Below are 24,049 nucleotides of genomic sequence, written 5' to 3' on the forward strand. Positions count from 1 at the left end.
TTTACTTCCGTTTGATTAGAAGTATTGACGACAGTTACTTTACGTATAGGTATAGCAAAATGAAATGGTACTATTTTTTAATATTGAACTTACCATCTGCGACTTCAATAGGGGCTACAGAGACTACATTTTGTCCACTTGGTAGTTCTCGACCTGTAAATAAAAAATAATCCATGATTAAGTAATTATTTTTAGTATAATATATTCGGTATTTTATAACGATCTGCAAATTAATTAATTAAACGAAGCAAATCATAAAATATATTTAATTAAATTTATACTTCAAAGTATTATCTTTAAATCGCTGCAATTTCAACTAGATGGCGTTGTTTATCATGTTGTCTATACCAATATTATAAAGAGGAAAACTTTATTTGTTTGTTTGATTGTAATGAATAGGCTCAAAAACTACTGGACCGTTTTTGAAAATTCTTTCACCATTCGAAAGCTACATTATCCACGAGTAACATAGGCTATATTTTATATGAAATATATTTGATAAATAGATTTTGAAGCGGTACAAAGTTTGCCGGGTCAGCTAGTAGTTTATAATAATATTTAAATTATATTTTAAACTAGCTGACCCGGCAAACGTTGTGTTGCCATATAAATAAAAAATGTTGAAGGTGAACAATCCTTATCACTTAGGGGTATGAAAAATAGATAGTAGCCGATTTTCAGACCTACTGAATATGCATATAAAATTTGGTGAAAACCGGTAAAGCCGTTTCGGAGGAGTACGGCAAAAAACATTGTGACACAAGAATTTTATACATAAGATGCTTAATCCGTAAAATACTTTATTAAAAAAAGCTAAAATTTTACAAGATCATAAATAATGTTTACATACATTAGGTCTTTTAAAGCTTACTCAAATGTCGATCTTGTTCGTAACTTTCTTAACTTACATAACTCCGTAACAAAAAATCCCACCGTTGCTAAAGAAAATATAATTTCAAAATTGTTAATATTGTTAAAAACTTGTAGATTTTTTGTAAAGTTTGTCTACATTACAATTTTAGTAAATGTCCAATTATACTCTATTAAGGTACCTACATTTATGAAATATTTTAGTATTAAAAATAATTATTTTTATACTTTCTATATGCATACGTATAATTTATTCGAACTGTGTAAGTAATACTAGTTTATTGCTATACGGGAAAGAAGAATAAAATAAATAGTTTCAATTTCACTTCGCACATAAATTCTGGTCTCGCTGCATCTATGATCGTCTATCCTAAGTCAATATTGTCAGGAATAACACATCGATCAGAGGCGTCAGCCACGTTCTATCTTAGTCTCAGTGATAGCATAGTGGTAGGAATTTTGCCTGTGATGCTGCGACTATGATTTTTGGATATAGAAACAATATCGGAAATTATTCATTAGTTAAAAAATCACTAGGAAATGTACATCTATGAGAGGTTTCACACTTTCCGAGTTGAACTTTGGGTTAAACTCCTCATTTTAAGAGAAGTATTGTGTTAAACACGTAGTAAAATAGTTTTTACTCATTACGGTAGTGTTAGTAGTTTAAATAGTCAACAACATAGAACATAACTATGTTCTAAATTTGTTAGGAATATAAAATAATCGTTAAGTTTTATTAAACATATGTTTCTTAACTATGTGCAACATGTGATTCCAGAATAAATATACAACTCTTTGTTCATTGCAAATTAAAAGAAATAGTTAATAAAATATGTGGAAATTAAACAAACATCCTCTTCGCAGCCATTTACCTAAACTTGGAGGAGTTCCGTAATATAGAGGCATCTACGTCGGTTTAAGAACTGCTAAAGGAAACCAGAAATCCGAACAGGTGCAAAGTTAAGACCACTTAGGTACTTCGCAAGAAACATAATTTTCCCCACATAAATTTGAGGTTATTAAGCATAATTTCCATATTGTTATTTGATAGTTTCCAGTGGAAGCTTCGCATCTATTACCGAAGTTGGGGAATTATCGAAACTTGGATTGCCGTAATTATGGAACTGCGCCTGGCCCCTAGTTTAACACAACCACTTCTTGAACTGTAACCGATCATTAACATTTTAAAATAGTATTTGTAATGAAATCTTTTTAATAGCACATGATAATAATATCCAGTCATTTTATACAGATTATATAAAAATGACTATATCCAGTCATTATTATTTATCTGGTTTTATACCAAACTTTATAATTATAGTAGTGATAGCCTAATGGTTAAGAAACTTGGCCTCTCGATCGAGGGGTCCGAGGTTTAACCCCCAGGCCTATGGCCTAATCCTTCTCACTCTGAGAGGATACCCGTGCCCAGCAGTGTGGCAGTAATGGGTTGATGATGATGATGATACCAAACTTAGAATTTGGTATAAAATAGGATTTTCAGATATATTACGTTATAGTCTGACTAAATATTCATTGGTTTGAATCACACGTTAGCATACGGGGCGTATGTGAATAGGAGCCCTACCTGAGGACGATCACAGATTCTCAGAGGAATAAATTAAAACGACGCCACATTAAGTTGCAATAATGACAAAACTCAGCCGCACAAACACTGCTCATGTAAGTCCTATTTTAGACCATAGACACCACAAACGGTTTAGTTTGTGGAATAATTGCTTGTGATATTACAACGAATGTAAAAGTAAGTTGATTTATTTATTGTTTAATGTTAAGAAGAACGATTATGCACCAATAACACTTATTAACAATCATTATAAATACATTTCTATAGACATAAAAATAAGTTATATAAATTCACAATATCGATGTTAATTATAAAAAAAATGTCAATGATGATAAGAGATAAGTTATGAAAATACAATTAAGTATTAAATGTTACATTGACGATGTCTAAGTTACTTATTTTATTTCATGGTGATCTGAAATATAATTGAGAATTACAATGTATTATCCTTCTTCCCATTCGTCGGCATCGCGATTGTTTAGCCTTTAAAAACAAAAAAAGTTTAAAGACCACTGACACTGCGTGTGACAGTGACAGCTCCGGATACCTCACTTCTTTTTCGCGCTTCCAAGGCATCGTGATACTATTTTTTCAAAGTTTTGTTAAACGTGTATAGTGAAGCAAAACTAGTGAAAAAATGGAAACTAGGAATGAAGAATCACGTCCGCGTAGTTGTGGTCGCAGTAGCAGGAATCTACGAAGCAATTCCTCGGATTGGATCACCGGTTCATAGGTTATGTACAAATCACTTACCAGGTACGTAAGAAAATAATGTATTCATTTATTACAGTTATGTGTGCACAACTATAAAAATGCCTAAATAACTAACATATGCTCAGAAAGAAACTATATTGTTTGAAAAACTTTCTCGTATTTACAACTTCAAAACTATTCACGCACGCCAATCTCGCTGTTGCACGTTACAGACACCAAACGGTGCTCATATTCGCCATTAACCGTAAGATGCTTGCATTTTTATGCATATAATTTAGCAATTAATGGTCCAAATATAAAATGCACCCGAGTCATTGAGTACGAGATACTCGTTGCGTCGCTTTGTCGACACTAAATGGTTCCCATGTTCACTATTAAGCACGAGATGCTGGCCCTAACATTTATATGTGGCAAATGTTCGAATATTCAAAGAGTCACAAAACCGTCGAGTACGAGATACTCCTAGTGTTACTTTGTAAACACTAAACGGTTCACTCATTCGCCATTGAGTACGAGATACTCGCCCTAACATTTCTATGTGGCAAGTGGTCGAATATACAAAGCATCAGAACCGTCGAGTACGAGATACTCCAAGTGTTACTTCGTTGACACTAAACGTTTCACTCATTCGCCATTGAGTACGAGATACTCGCGCTAACATTTCTATGTGGCAAGTGGTCGAATATACAAAGCATCAGAACCGTCGAGTACGAGATACTCCAAGTGTTACTTTGTTGACACTAAACGTTTCACTCATTCGCCATTGAGTACGAGATACCTGCGCTAACATTTATAGGTGGCAAATGGCTTGAATGCTTCCATCACTAGCTATTGCACTAACAATACACAGTATAAAGCATGAATGTTTTATAAGCACCAAGCTAGAGCTGCTACAACACAAGGTTATGCCAACCCTTTCATACCAACTCTGACAAAATAATTTTCAGAACCAGCTATAATTTCAGGAATCATTCATGGAGTTATTGCAAATAGCAAAACATATTTGTAACTATATGACAAAACAGTGTCTTAACAGAAATGGAAAATATTATGTCAACATACTGGGACAACGAGTGAATACAATAGTATCATCAGAGTTCTCTAAAATTGGGAGGTATGTGTGAAGCAACTGGATGAATGACATATTCCAATGAGAACTGAGGAAATCAACCTGGTATATTTTGATGTTCTTCTCAGAATAACACTTTAACTAGTGCTACCTATAAAGGTCATAATAGGTAATTTATGCTCCACCACAATACACACGATAAAAATATGTGCAATACATTGTGGAGAACAGAAAATAGGAATCATCACATTGCTGGTGCGCTAACCCAACACAAATATAACCCCGTGCATATAAGAATCTTATCAGGATTCACCGCACAGCATGATGCTCATGAGCTCATGTAACGGAATCATACTGAAGACATTGAAACTCACTTAGCTGCATTACAAATGATAGAAGACTAGCTATCTTATCAGAAAACAATGTCTAAAATAGACATTTGTGACATAAATGTTTTATGCAGCACCCCGTTGCCAAATTTGAAATTGGTTGAGATTGGTCGTTCCACACAGAGCAATTGTGTTATATGATATTAAAATTTAATATATGGCGTAAGATAAAAATCTTACAACATTGATGACAAAATTATTTTTGTATATTAGATAATCCAATGCTCGATCTCAAATGGTAATAGATGTGTTCTTCACATTATCACATACACACTGGTGTATATACATGACAACTGTTTCATGTTAACCTGAAATAGAACAGAAGGCATGCTCTCTCAAAAGAACCACCTCAGGAGGACAATGATTAAGCAAACAAGACTCCGGCTTATTGATACTGACACATATCTGTCCAATATATTTTTAGTCACATGAAGAAATAATACTATAAGTATCTCATATATCGGATCCAGCGTCTGAAGTCCTAGCTTTGATAGTAGCATTCTGTGTTAATACCTCAACACAATTGAGCAGAGTTCATTGATTTGTTATGGATACTCTATAGTTCCTACTCAATTTCAGCTGTTTTATAAGCAAATAACAGGTACCTATACATGGCTCAAAGTAAACAATATTACATGGGTTATATTGTAGTACCTATTACTCACATATATACAAATTATGTATAATAAAATTTAATCAATTACCAGCTATATAAAGCTGTTTGATTTGATATCTTGTGGGCTAGGTATATGAATATCCTAACATCCAGATTAGGTGTATTTCAAGATATTGCGGATTTCAGGAAATACTCGTATTATTAAGGTATAACTCTAAGGAGATTTGTATCAAGGAGTACAATCAGAACTATAATGCACCACTTAACTACAGGTACAGAGTACCTACTTAAAGTCATTGAGCTTACATAATATATATAACTCTATTATATATAGATGTAACTTGAATTGAAGTTTTTAAATTATCTATTTAATATGCTGGTTTACAGTGATAATCAATCCAGAAGTCTGGAGTTGTCGTTGGACACAAATACCTTTATGATTTATTCTAAGGCCAGGTACTATAACAATACCTGCAATACTATAACAATACAAATGTGCTAAATAATAAATGTCCATACTTGTAAATAATTCAAAAACCTTGTTTAGTATTACTTATTTATGTGGCATATGTGACATAAATGCAAATATGTGAATGTCAAGAGTGAACTTTATGTACAAATGTGAGAATTTATACAAAATTAACATTTTGGATTTCGTTACACTTATCTTTCAGTGACTCAATAGGAATAAATACAGTAATAATTAAAGGTTTGGAAGTTCAGTCCACAAACATATGGTTAATTATTAAATATCTGCACATATTTTTCACTTTTACTGTACATAACTGCTTAAAATATGAGGTTGATCATCATGAAAAAATTGACTAAAGATTGGTAGTACCTATGTAATGTTCTCCAACAGAAGCCTGGTACTCCCAACATTACAAAAAGCAATAAAATAATAATAAATTATTTATATTGTTGCTTAAACATTTCCTTTAGCAACACCGGGTTTATATAGAAACATGCATCATACATTTATACACCAGTCATCAGGTTAACAAATAACACAGCAGTCCATTAATCCTGGAATAAATACAAGCATAATATGAGAATTGCTATTGCACTTAAGTCTTCACAATGTCTATGATAGTTACACTAAAACTGAAATTGTTATAATTTCATAATGAAGCTTAGGCTAAGAGTAAATAATGTCCACCATGGTAATATGTGACACATTAATGATATAAAAGTAATAACAATATTATTATATCATGTGAATGGCCAGCCATTAATATGATATCTCTTTGGGTCTTTTATGCCTAGTGTGTATACCTAGATGCTCTTATAAAACATAAAACTAAGAAAGTAAGCTGCATGTCCAATCAATTTTTAAATGTAAATCTTGCATCCCTAGAATTAATAGGAATTCCTTAGGGGTATGTGTGATGAACGTTACTATATAGGACCTTAACATTACTATATAGGACACACATGGCAGACATCTTGCCTGGAACAAAGAAAACTATATTATATACATAAATTATTATTATAATTATTATATATAGAAGATTTATCTAATTTCCTTTTCTTAAAGAATTAAGATGGAGAAAAATGTGGGTAATAACTTTATAATTTATCACTGGCAGAGCTGTAACTAGAACCAGTTGTATTAGTAATCATTACAGGCTAAGTAAGCCAGAACCCCATGGAAGTTATAAAATATTTGACTTATTAAAACTGAATTAATCCTGGAAATGCTCAGCATAAATACTTTTGAGTAAAGATAAGCTTTTCTGGTCTAGTCATGAATGGGGTTTGAAATAATCATATACATAAATACTGTTATGAAAACTGATATCAACTTATACATACACATAACTGATAGTTACACACATTTTTAGGAAAAGATGTTAGATCGAAAGTCAGATTGGATTTCAAAAGGAAACGCATCATAAGCTTTCCAACCAACCATATAGATATGTAACTTTACAGAGGGTATGCATAAGCATGGTACAGCAAAAAGTATAAGTAACTTTTGCAAATCCGATACATACCTACAAAAACAGGAAGTCATATAAAACTAAAATGTTTCATTGATCTAAGAATGATCATGTACCTCTTGAACATGCACACTAATATAAAGAAACAAAGTAGGTATAACACCCAATATTATACCGGGTATACCTACAACATAATCATCCCAAGGGCATATATCATCCCAAGATCAAATCAAATACCCAATCATAATTTGTCAATAAATTAATTCCTAAATATTCAACATGAGATGGCTTCCTATTTTAATAATATTGAAATACATACAATGTACCTACTGGTACATATAAGTATAGTATTATATAAAAGTACATTATTATATAATGCACATCACATATGAAACATATTTATACATATATTGCTATATAGCAAAGGAAATAGTATTATTTGTGTCAATAAAATTGACCAAGTAATTAATTCTACACATAATTATGACATACTATGGAGGGTAGAAAACATATTTTCGACCTTGTATGTATTTATTTTTTGCAAGGTGCAAAAGCTTGAATTGAATAATCATTAATACTGACTAAATAACTAAGTTGACCAAATTAGTAATAATATATTTAGAGGAAAATATTGCATTATTATTGCACTGAATATTATTACATCTAATTCAGAGGGAATCTCACTTAGTACTATGTGTTTCAGAACATTTCATCCATATTATATAGTAAGAGTAAATATTCAGTTAGCAATCCTAATAATTATGTATATTTAATAATTATACCTAATTAAGAGAAAATTTTCTTATTAATATGATATTTTCATATTGTATTTTTATATATATTTTTTTTTTATTATTGAGAATAAATCTCACTAAGCACTATGGATTTCACAACATCTTATCCATATGATGCAGAACGAATAAATATTCAGCAATGTAATTAAATCCATATAATAATATATATGTATGGTAATAAATCTTTAATTTAATTACATGTCCCATTGTTGCAGTTGTCTCTAAACATCTACATTGTAATTCTCAATTATATTTCAGATCACCATGAAATAAAATTGAAAATTAGACGAGCTTACCTGTAAGCGAAGTCTGATTATAATTTTATGAATGGTGATCTGAAATATAATTACCCACCCTCCCAAAAATCAAAACCCATACTGCAACAATAAGAACAAAAGAGTCTCCTAGATATAGACAGCATGCATATTATCAAGGAGACTAAGTTGGAAATGATAGACTCTAAATTAAGTGAGGTATCCGGAGCTGTCACTGTCACACGCAGTGTCAGTGGTCTTTAAACTTTTTTTGTTTTTAAAGGCTAAACAATCGCGATGCCGACGAATGGGAAGAAGGATAATACATTGTAATTCTCAATTATATTTCAGATCACCATTCATAAAATTATAATCAGACTTCGCTTACAGGTAAGCTCGTCTAATTTTCAATTCTAATGTGTATGAAATTAATAATAATCGCTTCATAAAGGCATATGCAGTGAATTTTTAAGAAACGCGTTATACATGTGAAAAATTGAAATCAAGTGTAGTAATTACAGGATCAATTATCTTTATTGATATACGAACGGCAATGTACAATTTTATAATAGTGTAAGCAATAATGTCGTGTAAAATTTTACAACGTCGTTAAAACTTTCACTGTTTAATTGCTTACCGCGTGCCGCAGTACACCACTGCGGGTATAAAGTGTTTTATGACAATGCATGTGGTAATAAGTGTTGACTTAAACATATACCTACGACACGGTGTCGTGGCACGTTGTGTCGTGTACATTACGAAGTCGCGTCGCGGAAGACTCTGACGTGTATTGTACAATATCACGACGTCAAAATTGGCGATGTCATCCTCTTTCTTCTTCTTACTATGATTTAGCTCTTGTACGATGGATTTTGTAGATACCACGACACGACATCGAATCCTTCACTACGCTACAACGTGACACGATATGTCGTATCGTGTGTATATATTTTTCCCTTACTGAATTATGTCGTACCATAACTTTAGAATATACATTAAGTCATCAAGCTATTTCGTCGTGAATGAAATAAGTATATTAAGAAACAACTTTAAATCACGCTGCTTTATTTCCTAGTGCGTAAAGAATTTGATTTGACTAACTATTATTTACGAGCAATGCTCTTTGATCCAATAAATCATGAAGATAATAATGTAAGTATTGAAGTTAATTGTCGCTTATCACATATTTTATTTACATACAAGAAATTACAATAAATTCCGATCGAATGAAGTTATCTCTACGTATATACCTACTAATTTTCGAGAGCGATAGGTATGCAGTGATAAATATAGGCACGAACTCATTTTAATTTCCCTTTTACAATTTTAGTCTTTTTATAATATAGGAGTAGCAGACGAGCATGCAGTCCACCTGATGGTAAGTGGCTACTGCCGCCCATGCACATCTGTAATCAACCCCAGATAGGATTAGATATTCCTACCTGAGGTCAGAAACAGATGCGCCGCTACCCCTGAGGACTAAGCTGGAACGCCTCGGAAAAGTCTGTCTCCCTTACCACACCCTGCAAACCGAAACACAGCAGCGCCTAACACTGCTGTTATTAGGTAGAAATAGGTGTGGCGGTGGTGCCCCCGGAGTCGAACCACAAAGGGTTCTACCACCTTCGAATCTCATTATATAACGACTATACGCGATTACCGATTTATTTAGTAATAAATCTATTATTAGCTTGTATTAGTCGGCAGTTTTAATACATAAATATGTGCAAACTCAGTTGCGAATGTCAATTAAAAGTTAAATACAAATTAACTAATCTAATTCAACGTCAGTTAAGAATGACAGTAGTTATTCGGTTGGTCTAAATGTATTCTAATTTTATAAAAGCTCTCTATGCATGTAATGTGTATTATTTTATCTCTGGGGAGTGATACAGTAATTATTAGTACAAAGTTGAATAGGTCATTTGAAATTTATTTCGCACCTATATGTAATCTATTAATAATAGTTTATTACAACCTCTTATTTTAATACAAATACGAAAGCAGGTATTGAAATAACATGTTTGAAAAACAATATCAAAGAATATACAACATAGGTGATATATCTAAATCTATTCGAATATCTATTTTAAATGTTATTTAAATGTAGGTATAGTCCGCGCCAAACTGCTAGTCCGCTCCGAATATAGAAACGAGTCGCGTCGCAAAAGCAAATTGTAGCTATTAGCGGGACGAAGACAGCGCGGGGCCCCCCCGGCACCCGTCCGCTGCCCGCTCTCGCCCACGGGTACATACATAGCTGCGTTAGTGTATCTGTACGTTACGTAGTATAGGCTTACTAAACCTGCGCGCAACAAATTCAGAACGGACCAGAAGTTTGGCGCTCATTGTACACAGTTTAATAATGTCTTTATAATGTCTACCTAAGATGATAATGGTAATTACGATTATGCTTTTCTGTAGTTATCGATCACCGAGAATGATATAGATAGATAGATAAAGATATGCACTGCATCATTCTTATAATAAATATACTACTGCGATAATAACCGCAATACTGACAAGGTCTTAGATCGTATTCTTATTAACTTCATTTTGCGTAGATATATATACGTTTTAAGTCAAGTCCAATGTAAGATAACAAAGATCATTCGCATTTCCAAAACAAATTCAGTCTTTATGACCGAAAATGGAATCGATTGAAATACTTTTGAATATAGCTTCGAGGATAGTCATCCATCTTCGAATATTGGATGTGCATTTATGATATTGAGGTACGGAGCTAGTAACGACAAAAACTTTAAAAAGAAATATGAAAAACTCTACAGTAAAATTTTGCCAACAAATAAATTCATGAAGCAATTCGGCAGTGTTGCCAATTCTATTTTTCTGGCATGCTTGTACAAGTATATAATAGACATTTTGGCAAATGCAAATCCTATAGGTAACAATAGTCCAGTTTAGTGTATTAAAGCGGTACATATGTAATATTTAACATTACAATAAAATATACATATAAATTAGCTTATTTTGCACATTCCTCAACTATTCGCAAAGATATTATCTTGTAGTTTACGTTTTAATCAAAATCCTATGATAAATAAATTACACAACTTAAAATAATTCAAAAAACTATTATCAAGTTTTCTTTTTGGAATTGAATTGTTTCTGAAATATGCTAGAATATATTGATGTTTAAATGCTATCGCATAACAGCGTACGTTGCGCTGCTTGATTCATACAGTTACATAATATTCCGCGAATAAATATTTTAATCAGTAGGACTCATTTTCTTAATAGAGTCGATTAAAAAGTCCTTGGACTCCAGAAGACATGCAATAGGTACTATGGGGAAGGAATATATAATTTGCTTCTTGCTATTGCTATTGCTAAGTATGTTTTATGTTACATACATATACATATTACATCGTAAGCATTTTTTAAAATAAGCCCATTACACTGTCTCAGCGTTTCATTTGCCTATTACCCGTTACGTCTCCAACGCATTAACTAGGATTGGTTTTTGCTGGCTCGGAGAAGCATATGCCATTAAAACCACCGTTGACAGGCCCTCTTCGCGGCATCGACAGGATTGTTCCATTATCGCTGAGCAGATGAATAATTGACATTCACGAGTATACCCTTGGATGCGGCAGTGCCGTTTAAAACTGTCTGCGCCTTAGGTTATATTGATATGAGCTTATAATGTAACGGCATAAAAATAGATTGCCATAAGTGTGTGCATTAATAACAAATGTACTGCAACGCTCGCTTGTTTTATAAATATGCAAGCATATTACAAGATTAAAATTAGTTACAAAATTATTTTTTAAAAACTCTCTAACTCTTTATGATAGATATAATGAATGAAACGTGTATATCTTCTTCATGTATGGATGTAGTTTCCAACGCACATACATAATTACATGATGAAATAAAGTAATGGCTATGAGTGCGTGGGTATGCATAGGAGAGATAATTAAACTTGTTAAGGAAATTAATGTACTTGTTTTGTAAATAACGATGACACACATTATCAGAATTTTATGAGTCAACTTTTAACCTTATTATCAACAGATTTATGTGATAGTTAAAATAATTTCGTAGTAATATAATAAGCGATGTTTATAAAATATTTTATTAACTTTATTTGTATGACATACTAACTTTTGCCCGTGACAAAGCACGCGCAGAGTATAAAAATTTAAAACAACTTTTCAACCCCTATTTTAATCCCGTAGGGGTGGAATATCAAAAAATCCTTTCTTAATAGGTGCCTACGTTATAAAAGGAAGTCATTGTAAAAAAGTCTGCGTTATCTTCAGTATTTTTGGCTCTGCGACGATTAGTCAGTGATAATAAGTAATATTTTGCTTTTATATACATACGTGTAATATATTCCAAGTACCTTTATATAGGTTTAAAGCAAACAAAGACTAAAATACTGCCTAAAGAATTACTAAATTTAAAATTTCATTCTCGCTGACGCTAGAAAATGTGAAATAATTAGAGCGCTACCAAAACTATTATGAAGAAACTTTTGAAACTTTCTGTTGCGGAGACGTGAAACATTTCAGGAAATTTACTTTGGTATTCAGTTAAATAATTACTTACTACACTATTATACGGATTCTTCGCATAAACGCTTACGTTTTATTATGGGGAACGTATGTGGAATATGTGGTCATAATACTGTAATATAAAACACGTTTGAAAATGATTGCTATATTTTATAAAACTGAATCAAGGCAGGAATTGTTTTATTATAAGTTGTTTGAAGGGTATTTTGTAATGGTAGGCCGTTGCAGAATTTATGTTGCCCTATTACGTTATAAAATTAAACGCTTTTTACACTCATAATTCCACACTAGAAGTCCCTGTACAATTATTGCAATTGACATGCACAAAGATAGGTTCACAAATAACAGATTAAAAAAGAAATTCATAATTTTGAAGTTTATTTGCCGAGGTTGAAACCAGTACTTTGTGGGTGACCTGTGTAGACCGATAAGGCGACCATTTTACCATATTGGCATTTTACCATATTGGTTGTCCTTATAAAGTTCATAGATTGTCCTTTAAAGTTCTGAAAAAGTGAGCTGGATTTCATGAAAAATAAAACAGTAAGAAGGAAGTCTTTCGCGTATTAATGCCACTAAAAAAATATTTCAAACAACAAACAGAAAACACTATGATAAAACCATCTATTATTACACGCTTAGTAAATACACCTATAAACAAGAAACCAAAAAATATAGTATTTTATTTTTATAAGATCAAGATAAAATTATATTATATTATTATTGTACCATCGAAACTAAATAAGTTAGTAGTTTCATGGTTCACAGAAGGGGCGGCTCACTCCAACCCTGTTGACACGGGGTCATTCCGAAAGTAAACATGGCGATTTCAGCCCTATTGCCAACTTTACCATAAGTGGATTGGATTCCGATAAAGCCGAGGCTCCCTAACACTACAGTAGTTGAGCTTTACAACATATTTTGCCACCCGTCTATACATGTTTGCGAACACAAGATGACTTCATCTTAGCTAGCTAGCGAATAACGCTATAAAACATTTATGTTTTTGCTAATCTTAATACTTATCTCTACCACAGTGAGCGGTTTAAAGTTAGTATTAAAAAGTTCTACTATACGGATGGATTGTGTTTTAATGTCCTAGATCTAGATCTAACCTAATTTTAGATGTGTGGGCTTCTCGTTATAAGTAGACTAATCACCTATAGCAAGGGAATACACAACATAAGAAAATTAATGCAAAAAGAATTTTCTATCATGGTCGGCGATGACGAGGCGTTTTGTCTGATATTGTAAATGTCCATAACCGAAGGTGACTTTCCATCAGGTAGCCCGCATTCGTTATTTTTGTTTTTTATATAAAAGAAAATACCTAAGCCGATTGAAACAATACAATCTAGAAAGAGTGTATCAACAGCCCTTGACCAAGGGGACAGTGTCGCCGATATGTCTGCTTGTACGCATTGATCCATTTCACAGACTAGTTTTCCCATAATAAGTAACTGTTAACCTACTTACTTGTAGGAAAACGGAGTCTTAGTGAAAATTAAGTGAAGCAGCAGAGATAACTATGGTATATAATAAATATAGTTAAAAAAAAAAAACAAAACAAAAAACACGCTTTTATGATAAAATCAAGCGTGGGGTGCTCCATTTATTAGTTTTCGAAAAGCACGCCACAGTTTTTCCACAATTACTATTACTATTTTCCTTAATTGATTCCTAGATTTTTAAGAGGTCATTATAGATATGTTGATAAACTTGTTGCAATCTAGTAACTTGCGAAAAACTTTCTCTAAGGCGCTCAAACAATCTCGCCTCGAATATCGTTAATCCTAAGGATGTTAATAAGGACAATGGTACAAAATTATTAAAATCGTGTAGTGTCATCGGTTTTTGATAATTTTTCAAATTTTTGAATTAAACTGAACGTTTAAAGTGGATAGAAATCGGGTTCAAATATTCCGTTACTCTGTTACGTACATACATACACCCCAAGCTAATAAAAGCGTGCTAAAAAGGACATGTTACCTATGGGACACTAAAATATTGTTCCGTTATTATAGGAGTAGGTAAGAAGCAGAGGTTTATTAGTTCTATTTCGGTCCAGAAACACATCTGAATGATGAATTTAGATATCTTTTTCTGGGTCTTAGATTTTTTAATATTTATTTTGGGTCCATGTCAACGAAATACTAGGAATTCTAATCTGATTTTAACAGCATGCAAATGATAGGTACTTAAGTATGTAATGGTAGGTATAAATACTTAGTCAGTAATGTTTAATAAAATGTCGTAATATAACCATAATAAAAATCTTTTCGTTTATCTATTAAGTTTTTATGACTGAAGTAAGTGGAATTTAATAAGGCGTTCATTGAGTATTATGAGATCTTGGAGTAAGGTGACACCCATGAAATTACGGATCCCGGCATAAAACCTAACTCCACGTGTCGTAAAATCTAAGACTTTGCAAACCCGTACCATCACTCCGTATTTATTATTAAGCAGATTCAACCCCACTTTGAATTTTGTATGTTTGGGATAAAAAATATAATCACCTTGGTTATATGATAGAGGTATTATATAAATGTATATAGTAGAGGTATATTATTATTTTATCGCGTTTTATTTATATAAATATATTCAATTTTAAAAATATGTAACAATAACTAGACACATCTACCTAATCTACGTGTGTCTCATAATCATCAAACATTTTGGATTTTATTGCCTAACCATAATTTAGTAAAACGATATCCAAAATCACGAATTCGAAATCACCATAACATTTTTTTCTACTAAATTGACGGTATAAATTTTTCAATAAAAAAATTAAAACGATTGACAAAAATATTTTACGTTTTCAAATTAATCAAAAGCATTTTTTACTAAACTGTTATTTAAGCACTATATTTCTGTAATAATAAAAAATATATAGTGAAAAAAACAAGTGAGTTTTGATCTATATATTTACCCGCCTTGTAATTGAAGGAAGCCATTAAATGACTTAAACGACTGACAATTCTGTCAGCCGTTTAATAGCTGTCATGGAATAATTTACGCGGAACAATGCCGACGTGCGCAGTTAAGGCACGAAATCGAAGAAAAAGTGCAAAGAAATATCGTTTCATTCGTAAATGATCTAAAAACTACATTTTTTTAATATTTTTCAAACCCGAAAATAGATGTCAGTGACAATTGTCAAAAGGTTACATTTTCTTAATTTAATCTTTACTAATCTATGATTACCATCAACATTATAAATTAGATGCACAATTACATCCTCGTACTGTAACTGCTGTATTCGTCAATAACTCGATATGCACTTAAGACTCAATTATGTAAACTAAGGCCTTTGACATAATCGTTCCTTTCGGTTAATTGCTAATTGTAGTAGATTCAAACACAGCTTAGAAAACTTTTTTGCAAGATAATCGCCGTCTCGGAAGTACACTTACATTCCACCGGGGAATATTGCCATCGGTGTAGCAGAGTTAATTATACCGTGGAGATACCAAGCACGTATTGCACGAGAATATTAATACGTAAATATTAAATGTATCGTCATACGCTTATCGTAATTACAAATATAATAAGTAGTGCCAGAGTCGACATTTTTTGGATGATGTGGTTAAAATACGATAACGTAGGTAGCCTGATAGTAATATGCATATCAAGTGGTAAAGACATTTCCTAATGTCATATGGAACAGAAAAAAGTAAATAGGTATGTATAAATATTCAATCTTAGCGACCACCACCACTGATGTGTTACTACGTCCGAGGACTAAATAGGAACGCTTTATATGAGTATAACCTTACCACACCATTCAAACCAGAACACAACAGCACTTAACACTACTGATGTTAACCACAAATGCTGCTGCATTTCGTAGAGGAGAGATATAGGATCATGGATGCTAGTTTGTAATCGAATCTAGAACGGAAAGTTGTAATTCTACAATGTATCACAGTATCATAATATTATTCAAGATCAGTCACAGTTGCGTTTTCTCTCTAGGGTATACGGAGACTTTGAATGCAGTCAGATTTCGCCTTGGGCATTTTGCTACGTGATAATTAAAATACAAAGTTATACCATGCATGAAAGAATTTTCATAATTACTTTTTGATTAAAAGTAGAACATTTCGTGGTACGCCTGCGGCATCACTGCCGTTGTATATATTTCTGTCCAAGCATTAAGTATACTCAATCCGTAACATAAATAAAAAAATCTATAAGTATTATTATATTTCACCGAACGTGGACTTTTTAGAAACAAAATGAAAGTCTTCTTAAAGGTAAGTCTTCAAATAATTTTTAATTAAAAAAATGATTGTAACAATTCCATCACTATGTGAATATTAAAATTGTTATTCAATTTTATATGAACATGCTTATCTAAGGTTTGTATTTTACGCGACTCTTGTAAATTTCCTCGTAGTATGTATCCGTAGCTTGGCCGCAAAATTATTATTTTTTGAGCGACGTATATTAAATCCCTCGCTGCGCTCTGGATTTTACTTCAGAATCGTTTGCTTTTCGCAGGATTGTATTGTAGAATCATTTACTTTACCTACTTTGGATTCAAAATAGCTCCTTTGCCCAAAAATATCACGTTGCTCTCTTGTGTATAATCCACTATTTTAAGTTGGTAAGTAGGAATAATTTTATCTTAGCGTAAATTAACTTTCTGAAGCGGGCAAATGAAAACATTACTTAGGAGCTTATATGGAGCAATGTGTTTTTATTCCAACGAATAAACGTAGGATGTAATAAGCCGTAAAATATTACTTAACATTATTTAAGCGGTAGAGTGTAGCGAAAAGTCCTAAATCTACGAATATAAATTAATTTTGTACTCAATTTATTCAAGTACGTAAATTAAATGCTTTCTAGTTTACTAATTTAAGTTACCTAGACCTATTTAGGGGTGAAGTAAAATTAAATTACGGGAGATAATTTAAATAATTTAAAGACACTCTTCTATTACGGCGAAGTGATTTATGAAAAAAGTTTTTGTACCTTAAAACCAATTTGGGAGAACTTTTTTGTTTTACGTGATGCGGGCAACGAACAATTTAGGGAGGTGCTTGTTGTTGAACTTGTTCACAATAATGTACTACAACTGCCATTATTAAGAGTTAATATTCAAAATTAACACGGAAGAAGGCTGTTGGAAATGCAAAGTTTTTAATAAACAGCTATATTTAAGTTTTTATTTCACAATAACTTTTGTTTGCATAACTTACCCGGCTGAGTTGATTAGGAAACCTTTCTTTAATGCAAAGGCGTGTAGCAACTGTCTATTTTGGTAACAAAATGTTTTCTTATAATATTAACTTTTGTCATAAAATACAAACTATTTACAAACGTACCTAACACAATTGCAATTAATCTTATGAATCAATCTTCCGTGTTTAAGAAATAAAACCACCCACTTTATCTAATGTGGTAAAAATATGTACTATAGTAGTGTTTCATTATAATAGTAGGTATATTAGTCTAGTCTATTAGTATTAATTGGAATCGTTTTCTCTCTATTTTCTCTCTGTGACTGAGTCACTCAAAAGCAAAACCTATTCTGGTAAAAACTCAATACCAAGATCAAAAGACCAGAAAATAGAACGCTTATTTATAATGGCTTTTCTTTTTCAAACATTAATCTGTTTGACGATTGTAATAGAGCGACAAGTAATTATATATTTTTTTATTATTATTTTATATACTTTATGAACCAAAACAAAGTTGTGATGCAAAAGGCGGACTTAATGCTAAATAGCATTTTCTCCGTCAACCTTGAGGATGTGCAGAAATAAATTGTATAATAAATAAAAGCAATGTAGTTTGAATATTGGCGAGTTAAAAAACATATTTAATTTTAATTTTATTCTAAGTTTGGTTACGTTAACGAGCATAAAGAAATACCGCCACACCTATTTCTGCCGTATAAAAATAGTGTTCAGTGCTGCCGTGTTCTGATTTGAAGAGTGTGGTACGGCAGAGACACTAAACGAGGCGTTCTAATATATTCTTCAGCAAATGTTTCTATTGCCAATCATAGTACCTACGGCCGACGGTAGTACTGTTATCCATTCAGGGATTGATTTATAAAAATCCATAGGCGGTAAGCCTCTTTAACATGACGTCGACTGTATGCTGATATTGCTACTTCTGTTATAATAAAAAGAACTCTCCCTATTAAATATTCATCATGAGTAACACATTCTTAAAATGAATGTTCAAATTTAATACATTTTGAACCAGATTTTTCTGCTATTCTCAATGAGTGGACAATGTATGCACTTAATAATATTGTATCTCCAAGGAGAGTATGCAATAATAGGGGTCGATACTAACCTCCGAGGTAATTGGAAGCCTTGTCTACACGATGTCAGATATGTCCCAAACCTCGATTAAATCTATACCTTAAAGGACAATCTTGCTATAAATAATGGAGTTTGTCAGTTTTTTTCACTTCTAAATAAGCCCCAATATCTACCTTGTTATAAATGTTTCATTATTTATTAGTGTTGTTCGTAAAGTATTTAATCTGGATCAATATTACCTGTAACTTGTGAGAGGCTTTTAAAGATTTAATTCGTTTTTTTGTAGACGGTATATTAATGAATATCGGGAATACCAATATGACGTGTCCTTATATTCAGGTTGATGTAACTTCTTAGTTACTTATACTAAGTAGACTTAGTACTAAGTAGTACTTACTCTACATGTATGTATGTTGGAAAAATAATTAGGGTTCCATGAAACTTAATAAGAATCTATTTATTCTCACCAGTATTTTACCGTTATTGTATTTGATTATTGTTACATTTTTAACGTGAATTAGCGTAAACGTTAAATCATCTATATCAAATTTAATTGACTTTAATTGATATCCCTGCACTTAGTTACTTTATAGAATTTTTTTTTCATAATATAGGAGTAGCAAACGAGTATGCAGTCCACCTGATGGTAAGTGGCTACTGCCGCCCATGGACATCTGTAATCAACCCCAGATAGGATTACATATTCCTACGTGAAGTCGGCCACAGATGCGCCGCTACCCCTGAGGACTAAGCTGGAACGCCTCGGAAAAGTCTGTCTCCCTTACCACACCCTTCAAAACGGAACACAGCAGCGCTTAACACTACTGTTATTAGGTAGAAACAGGTGTAGCGGTGGTGCCGCCGGAGTCGTACCACAAAGGGTTCTACCACTTTCAAAAATGATAAGTTACACAAATAATGTCGTAAAAACTAAAAATCTGTACAGCGCCCTAGAGACAGAAAAATCTGTAGCGAAGTTATAAGGAAAACTACACTCCACTGTACTCTTAACTACCCCTAATATGATTTACAACGTGCTTATATGCAGTTAATGTAGTGTTGGTGGAACTTTGTACGTGCTTTCGAGTTGCATGCTATAATTTGAGGTGCATCTTATCTAACATTAATTTGTGAAAGTAACTTTTGCAATTTTCTCTCTATGAAACTAAAGTGCTCTGCTAATGTTATTTTGGAACGTTTTGTTCTAATTTCGTTAAAGTGATAACATAATTGTTTAAAGTTTCGTTGTAGATGAAAATATAGGTAACTGAGAAATCGGTGCTTTTGTTTTATCATTTTACATTTTAATATAATATGCAGCGCTTTATTTTTTGTAAGTCTGTTTATTTATATTTAATTCTTATAACTTGTACTGATTGGCGTTTTTATAACTTTACTTAACATCACTTCAATGCGTAAAATATATTTGTGTTCCAAAATATTTTACTTTTTTTTGCAATCGAGAACATTAATTATACACAGCATTACATGTATTTAGATGGTCACCGTCATCAATGGTTCGGCACGCCTCTACAATATAGATTTGAAAGTCATACAATTTCAATTGGACAATTTCCGATATTAGACCGATTCCTTCTAAAATGTTGATTTTTTTTTAACTGCTGACAACTAAGTCAATACGTTCTAAAATGCGTTTATAAAGAAAACTCCTGAAAACACCTGAAGTAGATCATACAGTGGTCATCACAGATGCGTCACTACCCCACGTGGGCTCCTACTCCCACTCTGCGAACCAGGTTGATTCAACAAAAATTGACTATTAAAGGCAGAAATACAAAATTCACTTTTTATCGGCAAAAGAATAGACGTAAAAAAATGTAAAATCCCACCGAATTTTCTATTAAGAAATAAAATAAAAAAGGAGAATAAAATCTGTAAAATTATCATTCAATTTATTAAAGTGGGTTGTTATTTATTTTTTTTATTCCAAGAACACATCGCCGTATTACAATCAGTCCAGTTGAGGTCTTCACTACGGGTTGGACAACATGTAGTTAAACGAAAAATACGAGTACAAATAAAGTTATATTAATACGGCTACTGAACGATGAATATTTTATTTTATATCGGATAGCGCGACATGTAATGACCAAAGTATAGAATAAATTAAATGTATAAAATATGGGTTGATTTGAAGCCCAATTTAGTTGAGTGTATATTTTAATGTCATGAATTTAGCAAATAGGATTGCAGACTCCTTTATATCAATTGCTCCCTGCCACCCATGGACATTTGTAAACACCTGTAGGATAATAATATTAAGACTTGAAACCACCACATAATTAGTCTGGAGATTTATCACCGCCACAACTTTTTGTAGCGTCAGTCAGCTGACTATCATGTAAGGCGACCTTAGTCCATAGGAGTGGCAACGCATATATTATATATTAACGCATATATTATATATTATAGGTAGAACCCCTTTACATATATGCAGTCGGTTGCAGACTCCTGTTTGCTACTTCAATCATATAAAAAAGTAGGACAACATCAGGGGCGATGCTGCTCCTGAGGACTAAGTTAGAGCACATATACAGACATAGTCGTTGTATGCCGTGGTGACAGAATTTTTGTATTCGAACGGCATAGTGTTTTTTATAATACAGAGTTAGCAAAAAAGCATGCAATCCACATAACGATAAGTACCTACTACCACCGATGGACATTTCTAATCACTCCTGATTAAAATCCAGAATCCTGAATCCTGAATAAGATACAAACCCCACCTGAGGTCCGTCATAGGTGCGTTGTCTCTTGAGGACTAAGTATGAACGCCTCGGAAACAACACTCCTTAAATCGAAAAACAGCGCTAAACCCTGTTAGTAGGCAGAAATGAGTTTGGTAGTACCTTCAGAGACGGACCACGAGGGATTTTTCACCTTAGAACTTTCCATAAGTATGACATATTACTAACATTACATATGAGAGAAGTTATTACTCAGCGTTATTTTATTTAGTGCAATAATAGAATACATCCATAACTGTCTCTGCCGGGATGCCTGCGGATATCCGCGGATGAGTCACGGATTGGTCGACCCCTGTCCGTTTTGTTTGTGATTCTTCCCCTTGTTAACCGAATTACGTTATAGAAATACGAGAGCTTCTTATCTCAAACCCTCTGAATAAATCTTGTTTTTGAACAATCTTATTCGCAGCGTAGTATTCGTTAAGACTCTTCGCCTTAATTTTAGACCGTCTTCATTTTATTTCCAAAATGTTTATTAAATTCCATTTTGCAGCCGCTAATTAAATAACCGGAACTTTCTTGAATATCCTCTTTGAAGTGAAAATACCAGGCTTTAGTAAGAACGAATGAAATACCTAGAAATAACAGCCCTCTGTTAAGAATATAATGTTTTTGTGTATTGCTATTTTGTATTAAAACTCAAAGGAGAAACAGAAATGTTGTAACGTTGTGAAAAGTTGATTTATTAAATTGCATGCGTTGTTTATTAGGTATATTATATTTCACTTAGAAATTGTTAATCGCTATAAATTTTAACGAAGAGGCCATTAAGTTTAAATAATATTAATGGATATTCGCTTTGTTTTTTAACACACTTATAAATTTTAGACGGATTAAAAATTAAAAATTGTGATGATGTGTTTTTGAAATAAATCACTAAGCGCATATTATTTTTTATGTATTATCAACACTAAATATATCCAAGAAAATAAGTAATTCCATTTATCTAAGTACCTAAGTATAAAAAGCATCTAAAGATTCCCTTTAATTTGTAGAATATGAAACTTATGTCTATAAAATAAAATTACTTTCAAACATTTTCATCAATTAACTAGCCACTTAAAACTACTTAAATGAGTTCCGGATCGAAAATGTCCAATCGATTTTTTTTCCAATCAATACAAACTTGGAGAAGTTGCAAACAATCTCAATAAAAATGCTAATTGCATTCTCTACTCACCTGTCGTAGTGCAGCAGATGGTGAGTAATGCTATCCATATCGCACAGTATAAATGTATAAAAAGAGTCATTTTGATTTAGTCATACAAAAGTGTTGTCAATCGGGTGATGGAAGTTCACCTCTGTTGTTGTACGCGAACGCATGGAGCGAGAGGCGGCGCGGCGTCGGGCAAGCGTGCCATCGCGGGGCGGCCTCCGAAAGCACTGCCGCGGGGCGCCACTCCGCCGCGCTAACTACCCCGGCCAGATAAACAAGGGCGAGAAAACCGGGAACAGGCAGACAAACCGTCTCGCTAGCCTTTATAGCCGGCACCGAATAATAGCTTAATAAAATAAGACAAAAGACGAATAACCAACGAGCAATCCGCCGCTCGAGACGGCTCGCTGTCAAATATGCATAATCCGAACAATAAACGAATGCTGGAATTCGTTAAGTGAATAGCCTTGTTCATTTTGCTGGCCCTACAGTAACTTTTACACAGCTATCGTCGATTACATAAAGTTGTATTTTGACCGATTTTTATTTTTGAATATTCATTAAAACAACTTCACTTTATTTAAATACAATCGCAATGCATAATCCGAACAATAATCGAATGCTGGAATTCGTTAAGTGAATAGCCTTGTTCATTTTGCTGGCCCTACAGTAACTTTTACACAGCTATCGTCGATTTCATAAAGTTGTATTTTGACCGATTTTTATTTTTGAATATTCATTAAAACAACTTCACTTTATTTAAATACAATCGCACTACGATTTGTGTTAGCCATTTTTCCCAACTTACTATAGTTGTAAAACTACGCAAGTTAAATGAATTGAATGCTAATCAACATATTTAATTAAAACTCAAAAAAACTTTACATTCGATAGAGTATTTGACAGATTTACGAGTAAAAAGATCTTACATTTTTGTAATTATTTTTCCGAAAAAGTTAATAAGAAAGTTCGTGCAGAATCTTTGTCCATTTCCCTTAGTAAGGAATTAGCCAAAAATTCGCAAGAACTTGAAAGTCCCTCTATCTGGTTGTCC

General features: G+C 32.7%; 1 protein-coding gene across 4 annotated transcripts in view; it reads right to left on the minus strand.

The window, feature by feature from the left end:
• LOC140742246 (lachesin) overlaps window positions 1-23,289 on the minus strand; it is a 42,175-nt gene extending 18,886 nt beyond the window's left edge. For 2 of the 4 annotated variants that reach the window (XM_073073097.1, XM_073073094.1), the window contains exons 1-2: window positions 23,020-23,288; window positions 94-153 (exon numbers count right to left, since the gene is read on the minus strand). In XM_073073097.1, coding sequence (XP_072929198.1) covers window positions 94-153; window positions 23,020-23,089 — 130 coding nt within the window. In that variant the 5' untranslated portion in view covers window positions 23,090-23,288. Of the gene's footprint in view, window positions 1-93; window positions 154-23,019 lie in introns of all 4 variants that reach the window. The other 2 variants (XM_073073095.1, XM_073073096.1) reach the window with 2 other exon arrangements.
• Window positions 23,290-24,049: the final 760 nt, after the last annotated feature.

Source organism: Epargyreus clarus, unplaced genomic scaffold (assembly GCF_041222505.1).
Source record: "Epargyreus clarus isolate Ecla_fem2 unplaced genomic scaffold, WU_Ecla_fem_2.2 ptg000005l, whole genome shotgun sequence".
Classification (NCBI taxonomy): Eukaryota; Metazoa; Arthropoda; class Insecta; order Lepidoptera; family Hesperiidae; genus Epargyreus; species Epargyreus clarus.